The sequence below is a fragment of the Heterocephalus glaber genome, unplaced genomic scaffold, assembly GCF_053883595.1.
Source record: "Heterocephalus glaber isolate CG9 unplaced genomic scaffold, H.glaber_assembly_v1.0 deba00001498, whole genome shotgun sequence".
Lineage (NCBI taxonomy): Eukaryota > Metazoa > Chordata > Mammalia > Rodentia > Bathyergidae > Heterocephalus > Heterocephalus glaber.
This window is the reverse complement of record NW_028258321.1, coordinates 2,309,351-2,322,992: the sequence shown is the minus strand read 5'-3', so window position 1 is coordinate 2,322,992 and position 13,642 is coordinate 2,309,351. Positions and strand designations below refer to the sequence as shown.

At 44.4% G+C, this 13,642-nt stretch overlaps 1 protein-coding gene across 7 annotated transcripts in view; it reads right to left on the bottom strand.

The window, feature by feature from the left end:
• Sorcs1 (sortilin related VPS10 domain containing receptor 1) overlaps nucleotides 1–13,642 on the bottom strand; it is a 470,258-nt gene that overhangs the window by 122,653 nt on the left and 333,963 nt on the right. For all 7 annotated transcript variants that reach the window (XM_021245560.2, XM_087185724.1, XM_013066085.3 and 4 more), the window contains exon 6: nucleotides 2,624–2,688. In XM_021245560.2, the coding sequence (XP_021101219.2) occupies nucleotides 2,624–2,688 (65 nt within the window). The remainder of the gene's footprint in view (nucleotides 1–2,623; nucleotides 2,689–13,642) is intronic.

The following is a 13,642-nucleotide window of genomic DNA, read 5'->3' as shown; positions in this document are numbered from 1 at the left end:
GTAGTTTCTGTAGATGCTGCCTTAGCAAAATAGAAAAGGAAAATACAATAAATAAAATTAGAACTGTTACATTTCATGCTCTGTGGAAGCTGGGCCTGAGACGCCATTGTTCCGTCGCCAGCTGCCGTGGCTTTGGGGAGCAGAGGGGTGAGGTCAGGAGTGCAGCAGTGACAGTGTGGGTTGGGGCACAGACAGCCTCGTGGTGTTCAGCATACTGGTTATATATATGCACTGGACACCACAAGACGTGAAGCTCATTATCCCCAAAGTAGGACATGAAAGCAATCTGGGATGCTCCCAAGCCCATCCAGAGCTTTCTAAACACGGGCTGCCTTCATGGAAGACAGAGTCTGAAGCTCTTTCACTCTTTCAATAGCTTTCTGCCATGGGCCTTTGCTACTCAGTGTATTCCACAGCCCAACTTTGTCAGCCTCATCGGGAAGCTTGTTAGCACTGCAGAATCTTGGGCAGCCCACTGAACCAGCATTCACATTCTGACAAGGTCCTTAGATGGGCCACGTGTGTGTTAAAGTTCAAGGTGTAAAGCTCTGAAAGTCTCAGGTGACCTGGGACACGAGGTGAGACAGTGAACTGGTCGACCTGTTGATCATGCATCCCAGGCACTTGGAGGGCTCCCGGTACAGAAGACGGAGCAAGGTGCCTGATCTTTGGGTTCGCTAGACTATACACTGGTGGAGAGGAAAAATGACGTAAGTGGGGCGTATTATTTCAAATGGAGATGAAAGCAAAAAGAAAGAAAGAAAGAGAGAAAGAAAGAAAGAGAGAGAAAGCAAGCAAGCAAGCAAGTAAGCAAGCAAGCATAGTTAGATGAAAGGAAACAAAATAAGAAGCTGGATTAGATTGGAAGTTGAAGAAAGACGCTTCAGATAAGAGTGCTTAAGAACTCCAGGGCTGAAGCATCCACGGTGATTCATTACCCTCGACTGGTGGTCAAGGCTGGGGAGGCAGCAGTGTCCCAGGCGGAGGACACAGCAAGAATCAGGTCCTGTGGCAAGACACAACCCTAGTATGTTCCAAGGACTGAAAGCAGGCCCGAAGGCCTGCAGGCAGGCACCAGAGTACGCTGGGAGCAGTGACTCTGCTCTTCACGTCAGAGCAATGGAAATGAGCTGCAGTTTGACGCTAGTGCTGCATTCACTGGGCACTCGGACCAGGGCACAGGCAGTCTGCACTCGGCTCCATGCTTCCGCCAACTGTGCCAGGGAGTATTCGTGCCCCAGAGAGGAGGCCCCTGGCCGTGAGTCATCTCAATGGGTGTCCCCATGGGGCCTGGCTTCTGAGGAGCTTGGCTCTGCAGCGCCCTGCAGTTTGGGCTCAGTGTTGATTCAGTGGGTGTCTTCTGCCTTTGCACTCCGGAGAGCTGAGGATACGTAGGCAGGGACCCCTGGCCCAGAGAGGGAACGTCCTGGGAATGTGGCTCCATGCCAGGCAACAGCCCCCTGGTCTGTGGTAAGGTAACCGTGGGTCATCCACTGCCTTTCCCTCTCCTACACACCAGGCTTTTCTCCATCAGCCCCATCTATACACATTCCCCTTTACCCGATGGACACTTCAGCAACTGCACAATTCTTCTGAGTTTCCTCAGGACCAAGGGGGGTGCAGGGAATTCACACTGTTATTGCTCAGGCACGGCCTGCAGTGTTTTATAAGCACTGGTTCATCTCACTCTCACCTGGACGAACTTTGAGAAACAGACACTGCTACCCTCTCTGTCCTTGCTGCATACCTTAGGTACCCTATTCCTTAACTCTCCATGCTTTGGTTTTCTCATCCATAAAATGGGAATAACAACCTACAGAGCTGTCATGAAGATTAACTGTGAGAAAGTACACAAAGAGCCAAGCACAGCTGCTGCTGCAAGGTAATTGCTAAATCAAAGTGCGCTAATAAAGAAGCTTTGTTATTAACTTATTTACTTCACAGACAAGAGCCTAGGGCATAAAAGGTTAAGTGGTGCCACCATTCGTGAGGGGTTTTCTGAGACACTTGCTCGTGGATTTGAGTTTGGGAAGCGCATCCTTGTTTTCTTTGCCACCATGTACCCAAAGCTACAGCGTCCACTCAGGGCAGCTGTTCAGTGTAACACACCCACCCGGAGCAGGGGACAACCAACAAAGGGTGAGGAACTGACTCAGAAGACCTCCCCTCCTTCAGCCTGCGGAAGAAACATAAATGGCGGCTCTCTCCCTCCTGTTTCAGGCAAGTGTTTTATGACTCTCTAAAGAAGACTGTGAGGTATCGCCTGGGTGGAATCTGACGCACGGAGACTGCAGAATAAATCAGAAGTAAAGGTAGCAGCAGCGACAAAACCCTTAGAAAGCAGGATCGGGGGAATTTCTTTTTAACCCAGAAAGAGACCTTGATTAAATGAGAGAATGGTGCTAGCATTGTCATTATCCAAATATGAATAAATCTGGAAAAAGTATATATATGTAAATGTGTGAATTTATAAAAATTATGAAGATAATTCTGGATTACTGGGCACAAGAAGCAGCTTCTTCCCCAAAGGCCTTGGACCACTGTAACCACACAGACTTGCTCCATGGCAAACGGAGAGAACCGGTATTACTCACGAACACGAGGACAAAGCTGATGTACTTACGACCGTCCATGGTTCTGGCCTCAAGATGCACCAGGTCTGGTTCCTTGTTCGACCCCATCACGGACCTGAAAAATAAAGAAACATAAATGGAACACCCACATTAATAAGCTCCCACGCATGTCTGTGAAGCCCACAGACTATTAATACCCATGGGTGTGGAAAGCCTCAATCCTGGGCATACAAGTCGTCTATTTACGGACAAAGTCTGACAGTAAAATCTCCACTTCAAATAAAAACCATAATGAAACCCATGTTTGATGAAGGCCAGGCTGAACTCCGGCAAGGATACTGTGTGTTATTAGCTTCGACTTGCAAATAACTTTGCATAGGGCACACATGTCCTCCCTCAATAACCCCACCAGCAGCATATTAAACCTCCAAAACTTATCAGGCAGGTGCCAGACATGTTGCTTTAGCTGAGTGACTTAAAAAGCAATTTACATAGCAAACTTATCTAATTACGTTCTTCCACTTTACGCTTGCAGAAATACCTACTATGGCCCTATGAGAACAAATCATGGGACTCAAGCTTTGCAGGGAGGGCAGCAGCAATCACTCTCTGCATTGTTGGACTCATGTACCAAAAAGGCAAATGCACCTCTCTTTGCTGTATGTTCCTGCAGCCATCTGTGTAAATAAAATTAAAGCCTATTTAAAATGCCTCAGAGGCATAGATTGTTTTGTAATTTTTCAGTGAGCCATGTTGAATAGAAAATAGTTATTCTGTTACATAAATAATAGGAGCAATCATGCTCTATCTCTAGAAATTTTATACTGGAAGACTAATTAAAGTTGGGACTATCTGTGCTATTTTGTAAAAAAAAAAGAATCATGAGAACTTTAATCGGCTCCATTTCTATATGGAAATACAGAAAAGAGTCAGATGCCTCCACAGGGGTCCCGTCCCTCTGCCTGCCTCCAGCTCCCCAGCCCACCTTCAATCTACTAGAAAATGAAGATCTCAAAACTATACATCACCTGCAAGACTTGGTGTGGCGCCTACACCCCTAAATGACAGGCCCCACCTCCCTTCAGCTGCTGTCCTCCACCGCAGCATAAGCAGCAAGCTTCCACCCCACCATGATGCAGTGCATGCCTCTCTGCAGAGCTTGGAATGCCTGACTGAAGCTCAGCCCCAGTCTCTCAGACTCTTATTTTAAGGCACAAGTTAAAAGTCATTTCTATTGTGAAATATGTCCCAATTACAACACAGAAAGCCTTTCTTCCCATCAATAAATATTTATGTTGATAAAAATCTTACATGATGCTTATCATGGCTTATTATACATCATTAGTTTTATTGTTTCTCTAATTGTGAAAGCAACCCCTTCCTCCAACATGTACGTGCGCGCACACACACACACAGAGACACACACAGACACACACACATATACACAGGCACACAAACACATATACACAGACACACACACCTCCAATAGGGCTCCCGGGAACTTTGTTTTAAACAGTTTATATTCACACTCATAGCTGCTGATACAGAATAGTCAAGTGTGGAATGAAAGAAGAAAGAAACCAAGGAAAAATCAGTGAAGGAAAGGAAAGAAGGAGGGAGAGAAGGTGGGGGAAATAAAGGAGAGAGAAAGGGCATTAAGACCGTGAATTCTTTGAAATAAGTAAATTAATCATGTCTTGGGGCATTCCCAGGGCGCTTCTCAGGTGAACTCATTTCCGAACTCGAAGAATCTGATGTCTTGCTAGCTTGGGCCTCTTCATCTTTACAGAAGACGCCTCCTTGAGGTGCTATTATCGCTGTCTGTCAGGTTTGCTCGGATTGATACATGGTCTGAAATTCAGAATCTATGCTCCAAGCATTAACTCTTACTTCCGTTTTCTGCCACGAAGTTGGCATTTCCACATACGGGTTCTGTAATTTCCTCCGATACGAGGCACACATGGCTGGCTTTTGGACCTCCATACCATTGGAACTGGCTTGACGGTGGGCAGAAGGGGACATGCACCGTTCAGTTACGTACCTTAGCAAACACTGCTCCGCCGGTAATGTCCCCGCCTCCCCACGCAGAACTGTGCATTGCATGCACATGCAGGTGACTTTTCCCAAGAAGCTCACAAGTCCCAAGCATTAAAAAAAATGAGCTGTCTGACAACCCTCAAACAGGAAGCTCAGAAGTTAACTGTATTTTTGCGAAAATATTAGTAAGCTGTCCCCTGTCGCTCATCTGCCCTCTGCAGCGGCTGCTCCAAGTTTCCTCCTGGGTCCACCACCTTTTATTCACTGGAATCATCCGGCACCCCGAAGCACAAAGTTACAAACCAGCAAGGGCTGTCTGGCTGGCTCACGGACGGTGTCAAAATCATCTCCCTGGATCTTACTGCGCCCTTTCACGTGTTTCTGGGTCCACAGCTCTAGCTCGCTGAACGACCTCTACAGGCATGAACTGCTGTTTCGCCTCACATTTTTCTCCCCTATCAACTAAGGAAAGAGATACAAGAACACAAGAGTCCTTTGCTTTTCTCCAAAATCTACTGTGGTTAGCTAACCCCTTATCCTGCCTAATATTTTTACAACATTAGTAAACAACTACAACAATAAAAAGAAACTTTAAATACTGAAGTTGAACCACAGTGTTTCCAACAATTTTTATTTGTGACATGCTCACCCCTACAACTGGTGGTTGGAGACCATGCGGACTTATGGCTTCTTTCACTCTGAGACCCCGGTGGATTCTGGATTGATGAGGCCAAACAGGGCCAAGTGTCTGAAAGGGCACTGGTTTTAAGGTCCTGTAATGGATTAGACACCCTGGAGAAGCATGTCATGGCCACTGGTCACCTGCTGTCACCAGAGTGGCACATTGAGGTAGTTTTCTGTGTGTTCTAAGATCAACTGTTGTCTTTCTTTTTCATCACCATTATGTATCACTGCCATTATCAAAGCAAAACAGCATAAGCATAGAATTGAACCCAAAATGAACCCTGATGGTTTGATCTTCAGAGTGAGGTCCTGTGATGAGCTTGAGTGTTCCTATCCAAACCCATTAGCAAGCCTGACTCCCTCCCAGTACAAGGGCTGAGCACCTTTGCTTTGTTCCTCAACCACCCTGTGCATACTGCTGCCATCCTTAATCATGGTTTGCCATATATCCATACATAAATGATTACTTTAATTCACTGAGTTCCAAAGAGGAGTTTCTTTAATCACTGAATTCTCTGTGCTTAGCAAACCATAGAGAAGAAGCAAGTTTCCTCAGTAAATATATGGGTGGCATATTTATGCTGGTCAATATTTACTGTCATATTCAATAAATGAGCTATTCAGTTCTGGGACTCAGGACAGCAGAAATGTGGTCCAGGACTCTTTAATGATTGAAAAAGCAATAGGTATCAATGTCTCTAACTGAGCTTCAAGCGAGGGGAGGGAAGTCTTTCTGCCTGTGCACCTGCTGCGACTTCTGCCCGGAACTCCGCTCACCCTCCTTCTGCAGTCCTAACGCTTATCACGAATGCTCAGCTGCAGACACAGATGCTGAAGTTGAAAGCTGGCTTCCCAGAAGGGCTGCACTGGAGCCAGGGGAGTATCTCTTCTGAGATCTCTAGGACCGTGCACACGCTTGTGACCAGCACAGAAACAGGCTGCAATCAGTGTTTGCAGGATATGTGTTTTAAAGTCCTGAGAAGATTCCTGACACTTAGGGCAAGTCTAGAAAAATCAGCTGATTTCTGTCTTTTGTCATACACTCCTTCTTCTTCCAAAATACGGATGGGGAATATTAATACTCTCTTAAAATAGTACTGATGTGATATTCCAATGGTCTTGGCATATAATGAGTGTTCCACTAACAAAAGATTAAAAATGATGTATCTTCATGTCCATAGAAAAATAGGAGTCAAAATAAGAGTTTATAGCCCAGGTGTCAACTATTTGAATAAGTAAAATCAACATTTTTACTTATTCACATATTTATTCCGTGAAACATTCCAAGGGCTCTCTGAAGACACAGAAGCGGGACCTTTCACCTGCAGATAGGGCAGGGGAGAAAGAATGACCAGGAGCCCTTAGAGAAAATGGACTGAATCTTCTTGATCTGCATCAAGTGATCAGTAAATATTGGTGAAAGGAGTGGACCCTATTTAAATACAAATGCCAGGTACTGAGGCCTAAGGCCCTGGGTCAAAGAGCAGATGATCTCTGTAGGCATCCACTAGTCATTCAATATGCTGTCCCTAGTGTTACCTAAAGCAGAACAGCAGAAGATGAAAGGGAAAGCTAGGAGATCCAGTCTTGACATACTCTTGCATAATGCTAAGGTTTTACAGTGGATCCTAAGGGCCATGGGGTGGTGCTAAAGAAAGTTAAAAATGGAAACGTATAAACAGCTAAAAATACGAATTTCAGTCTGGGTCTGTAGGTTTTCCTCCTTTTCTGGGGGAATGATCAGGTGACAGCCCACATGTCTCAGCAGTCCTGCCCTGCTGATGAAAATAAAGCAAAGTTGGCTGCAGTCCGCTCTGTGCCTCCAGGAGCTTAGGTGGGGATGCTCACATCTCTGAGCCATTTTTGAGAAAAACCTAACCATTACCAAAGTGAGACTCTGAGTAAAAATCAGACCACCCTGAGTGAGTGCGCTGGTGGTGTGCTCAGCGCAGAATCTACCTTCTGAAATACAGTCAGCCCGAAGCGTCTTTTTAGACATTTTTCACAGAGAGACTGGGAAATGTCACTAGTTTATCATTCTGCTGGGATTTTGTCTGAGTTTATACCTGTTTAATATAGTGCTCAATAAATGCTGCAGAGCCACAAAATGTCCCGACGTAGATAACCACGGAGCAAGTTTCAAAAATAAACACGGTGGCAGAAGAGCACCTACTTATTCAGATTTAAAGTTGCAGCTCACAGCAGATGGGGAGTGAGCAGCGATCCACAGGGCTCGAGGCCTGGAGACCCTGCAGCTCCCTCTTTGTCTTAGAACACTGATGAACACTGATGTGTGCAGCCCCTCCCTAAAGCAATAGCACTGCATCAAGAGATCCTCCCTTCTCTCTAGAAGCAGCTGGATTCCTTGATTTCCTCCTCAACAGCCAAGGCCTTCCTCTTCACTTGCTGTTATAGTCAGGCTTTCAAATAGAAACCATCAGGCAAACTCAGGCAAAAGCTACACCTTTCACTCTTGCACACACAGCTTAGCCTCAAGTTTCATCTGCTACTCACCCAGCATAAGTGGTCCAGATAAAATAAAAAGCAGACAGCAGTGTCTTTTTAACATCTCTCTTTAGCCTAAGAAAGATGCTTTCTTTTTGCTTCTTTATTCTAGATCTCACTGTGACACACTGGTTTCCTAGCACCAAAGTTACCTACCGCCAACAATGAATAAATAGTTGAAGAATAAATAGACAAATAAAAATGATGCTCAGCTTCTTATATGTACGGTGGCCTACGAAAAATCAGCATGGCCAGTAGCCTCACATTCACCAAGTTCAAGTTCTGCACTTTGTCATCCTTATTCCCAAACCAGAAGGCCAACTATTTGTTTATGTGAGTCTGCCACAAAGTGTGTGTGTGTGTGTGTGTGTGTGTGTGTGTGTGTGTAAGGAGCAAAGTGAGCAGTGGGTATCTGACCCACAGTGAAGGAATGCACACAGCTCAGGCGGGAGGTGAGGATGTTTCCTGCATACTGCTTGGTATAAATACAGCTGGCAGTGCGAGCATACCCAGAAGGAAGCCTGGTCCCTGCAGCCTCAGACGGACCAAACCCAATGGACAGGACAGATTCTCCCGCTGCACTTACCCCTTTCCCTCCACCTTCCCTTTTTCTAATGGAATGGATTTGCTTTTGACACCCTTATTTCCCACATTTAAACGCTGCCTCCCTGCTTTGTCTCCACTGTTGCCTGAGTACGGCCCTGGGGCCTAGAGAGAAACCCAGGCTGTGGCCAGAGCAGTGCATCCGATCCCCGCACAGAACCTCTAATGATGAACACAAGGACTTAAAATGATCAGAGGGCTGGTTAATTATGAGTGTGTAATATTTTCATAAGGTTCTTTATGTCCTTTTATAAATTGTTGGTATCATACTCTCTATGTATTAGCAACTTGTTAATTTTATTCAGTAATATATTTTGTAATGGTTCCATACTAGGACATAAAATCAATGAAATAAATCTCTAACTGCTTTATTGCAATTTATTAAATAAAAATACCAAATTGACTTAGTAATTGCCCACTGATGGACTTCAAAGCAAAATATATATAAAAGGGGGAAAACCACCGTAAATACATGTCTGAGGACCTTCATCAATGTTTATGATACTTCTGTAAAAAGAGTTACATGATAATAACAGTCCTATAATTAACATTGATAAATCTGTACTTTTAATAAAAACCATACAATCTCTTCATTCTGGAAAAGCAAGTGTAAGGGGAGGCTCCGTCTCTATGTGCAAATCCTGAAAGGACAGACGGAAGGGCTGAGTGAAACAGGGGTGAGGCCAGGATCTCTCAAACCCCAGAATATTGACAGTTCTGGAACCACGGTGCTGAGAATACTGTCTTCCTACTCTTTTGTTGCTGAGGCACAATACCCGACACCCACAACTCTAAGGAGCAAAGCTTTATTTTGGCTCACAGTGTGCAGAGATTTCAGTCCAGTAGGCTGCAAGGCAGGGCAGCATGGCATGGGAGAAAGAGCTCATGGTGGCATGGCAATAGGAAGGGGGGGGGAGAGAGATCGAAGGAGGAGGGAAGGAGATCGGCCCTTTCAGAACTCACCCCCAGCCACCAACCAGGCTTCACCTCCCAACATCAGAGTTAGTGATAAACTTATCAGTGGACCAATCCATGGATGAGTACCATGCCCCTGTGATCCAATCACCTGCCAAAAGCCCCATCTATGAATGCATGAGGCTTTGGGAGACATTTAGATATAAAGCGTAACACTGTGGTTCTGGACCCCAAAAGACTGATGCATATATCTTTATGCAAGATCCATTTGGTCCATCTCTAAGAGATGCAAAAGTCTTAACTGTTTCAGATCTGCTGAAAGGTCCAAGCCCCAAATCTCCTCTGAGATTCAAGGCAAACTCTTAGCTGTGAGCCCCTGTAAAAAGGAAAATAAAATTTAAAACTTCCAGCATACAAAGGCACAGGGTAAACATTCCCTTTGCAAAAGGAAGAAATAGGAGGAAAGAAAGCAAGCTCTAAATCCAGCAGGACAAACATTAAATCCTCCAGTCTATGCCCAGTGCCTCGGGCAATCTGTGGCAAGATGTGAACTGCAAAACACTTGGGGAGCCCTGGCCCCCCAGTATTGCCAGTGGTGATGCAGCCCTCACAGCTTCTCTTGGGCTGACTTGGCTCACTCCTTGTGGCTTCCCGGGAAGGTCCGCATTCCTGCCTTTTCAACACCTGGCCTCTTCACTGCTCCTTTGGCTTCACACAGCTTCACACACTGCCCTCTCAGGGGCACACTGCCTGGCCTCCCAGGCCTTCTTCATGTCTGGGTGGAAGCCTCCCTAAATGCACAACTCTTACATTCTGCATGTGCCTAACACCAGCACCATGTGGATGAGGCCCAGGTCTGCCACCAGCTGGAGCAGCAGCCAGGCTTCCTGCTACCATGGCTGCGGGGGTCTCTGAGTGTCTGGACTGCTATGTGCTTTGAACCAAATCCCAAAAAACAAATTCCCTAGGCTACCGCCATTCTGGAGCATGCTGCCCTGGTCCTCTCTTCTCAAAACAAATCTTTCACTTTTACTTGAACCTAAGAAACATGGGGCCTTGCTGGTTCCTCACATACCCTCAAAGCATCCTTCCTATACTCCTGGTGTAAAGTAGTTAGCTTCTTTCTAATGCTAATTTTTTATCAACCAAGCTCTCCTCTGCTCCATCTTTGCAAGCCTCACCTCTACCATTTCAATGAAGAAGACAGGAAAATTTTAAAAATACATAAATATGTAATATCACATATGCTGATCACAATATTTCTGAAAAGTTGTGCGAGAGAAACATAATATAGACTATAAGGAATTTAACACATCAGTAAACCTATTGTTACCAAGTGTTGATCAATGGCTATGTTCACCTCTCAAGTGTGGGACCGATGTCTGATAGGGGTGTGAGGTTGTGCTGTCATCATTTGTCAGCAACTTGGATAAGAATATACATTGTGTTCTTAGAATATCTTCATGTGACACAAACTCAGGAAACATAATGACAAGCAAAGAGAAAGGCGGTATTATTCTGAAACAGTTTACTTGCCCGAGGGCACACAGCTAAATAAGTGACTCAATCAGACTGGAACCTAAACTCTCTGATTTCTCTACAGCTCTATATACTGTTGGCTAAAAAGATAATAACAACATCTAATAATTTTGTTGATAATGACAACAAAAACCTGAAATGTGCAGTTCCTGCTGTGGTCAACAATATGAACGCAGGGATCTTTGAGGATGGAAAGTCTGCTAGAGATGGACCAGTTTAGTCTTGTCCTGTTACAACTAACTAAGCCACAGCTTATAGAGAGCAAATAACCTTACTGAGACCACACAACTCAGTGAGTATCAAAGGTAGGTCTTCTAACCTAGGCCCTTCACTTCTTCCAGTGATCCTTCTGCTGAAAAGGACGAGAAAGAAAAGAGGAGGGGAAGGGAGGGGAGGAAAGAGAAAAGAAGGAAAACAGTGAAGGAGAAAGAAAACCCATCCCTTTCTTTTTTACCCCTTAGTGTCTCAGGACAGACAGTGTTAACTCACAGGGTGATGCATGTATCTTCCATTAAACTATCCACAGGAGTAGCGTGTGCTAGGGCTCAGGAGTGCATGGGCCGAGACACATGATGGGGGATTCCATGTCCGAAGGTAGAAGCCAGAGTGCACGCTGAATCCCTCAGTTTGGGTTTTTACACAGTAGGGTGTCTCTACACGAAGAGCCTCTCTCTGCTTACCTGCAAACTAGCTAATGACTTCTGACCCTTCTCCGAAACCCAGTGTCCCTCTCTACCTGAACTGCCAGGTGCTTGGCCCTCCGGTAAGGCAGGATTCATCATCATTGTAGTCACTTTCCCTACTTTGGCAATCCACTGTGGCAAAAAAAAAAAAAAGAAGAAAAATTCTCTTCCTTTATTTCCAGGCATTGACATTTCTGGAAAAATTCCCCAAGAGATGATTACCCACAAGCTCTTCCACTGAGAAGGAAAGCGAGGCTATCAGTAAAGCCAGAAGGGCAGCATGCGTGGAGGAGGAAACTGGGTTTCCCATCCAGGTGTCCAGCTTCTTAGTGCTCTACACTTACGGGGGATTTCTGAGTTCTGCCTACAGGAATGATGGGAGTTGGCATTGACTGGGTAAAGGCAGGGTGCTCTTCTGTGAAGAGACTTTAAAGGCCCTGTCAATTTGTCTTTGAACCCATATTAATTGCTAGCCAAGGAAGCCAGTGTAATAATGGAAAACACCCCTTTTATCACTTTTTGGGGCTTTTTTGGTCAGTATTCCACTGCAAATGTGAATTCCTACAGATGTGATGCCATGTCTCAGTGTGATAGAAAGTAGAGGAGAAGAGAGAAGAGGGAGCAGAAAAGGCCACGGGAGGGAAGAGAGGACAGGTGCGTGGTTGGCGATGTGATGGACATGACAAGGAGAGAAAGCAGGAGGAGAGATGCTGTTTCCTAGAACGCTGGCACAGGGACTTCCTGTCGTCGGCCCTCCCACCAATCCCAGGCCACGCCCCCCCATTTGGAAACAGGCTTGCCTGCTTCCACAAGATTCCCATCGGTGTCAGTTATCTAAATACCGCTCTTCGAAAATTTAATTGTAAAAGCAATAGCTATTTACTTAAAATATAAAGTACACCAAAGTATAAAAAAGAAAATAAAACATTTACACAATCCCTCCATTTAGAAATAATTATATTCAACATTCAGTATTCCTGTCTTCTAGTAGCTTCTGTTTGTATAAGCGTTGTCTTTTTCATACAACTTTTGCATCATATTATTAATATAGCATGACATAACACAATACAGCGGTACCTGGGTTCACAAACTTAATTCTTTCCACGATTCTGGTCCCAAACCAAATTGGATGTGTACTGAATCAAATTCAGTGGTTAGGTTTCATGTTGACCTTATGGGGAAATTTGATTCAGATCTCATCCAATTCAGTCTGCAACCAGGATCGTGGAAAGAATTAAGTTTGTAAACTGAGGCACCACTGTAGTAGAATGCACTGTTTTGCCAGCTGTGCAATATTTTCCAACTTACTTAATTTTCTGACCAAAGGGCATTGTTTGTCTCACTCTTTTCTTTTATAGATGGTACTGCACGTTTTGTCTTTGTAGGTAAATGTGTGTAGGTCTCCAATCTCTCTGGTTTTTCATTGGAAGTATTATTAAATGAGAGAATGATGGCTCATAAAGAATGGGCATTTGTTTAGGACTCTTGATACATTTTATATCAGTGTCTTCTAGGAAGTGTACACAAATTATCCAGTTGGTACACACCCAAAGTCTGAGCTCCTCAGGAGGCGGAGGGACAGGATCACTTGAGCTCTAAGTTTGAGATCAGTCTGCAAAATAGCGAAACTCTGCCTCCAATACAAAACAAAGCAAAATGTACCAAAATTCAAGCAAATAACACTTCTGGTAATATTCATTAGATTCTCTATTCCCCATACTCTCAATAAGACTAGGAGTATTTCCTCAAAAATTCTATCCATTTGTTAGGTTAGTAAATGGTATGCTCTTTTTGTTTCAATTTTTATTTTTTTATTTATGAGAGTAAACATTTTATGATAGTGCCATTTTTTCTGAATTATTTGTTCATGCTCTTGTTCATTAATGAGATATTTTTATTCAAGTGTTCATTTATGAGAATGCTTACTATGTTTAAGATATTTACCAACCTTCTGTAAGTATTTGGACATGTTCTGCAATTGGTTACTTCCAAAGCTACTTTTTTGTGTTGGGAACAAAAAGGACTGGTAAACAATAGAGGTCAGGACCCTTCAGAGACAGTTGGGTTTCCTTTGGGGGCAGAGAGAGCAGCAGCCAAACTTGC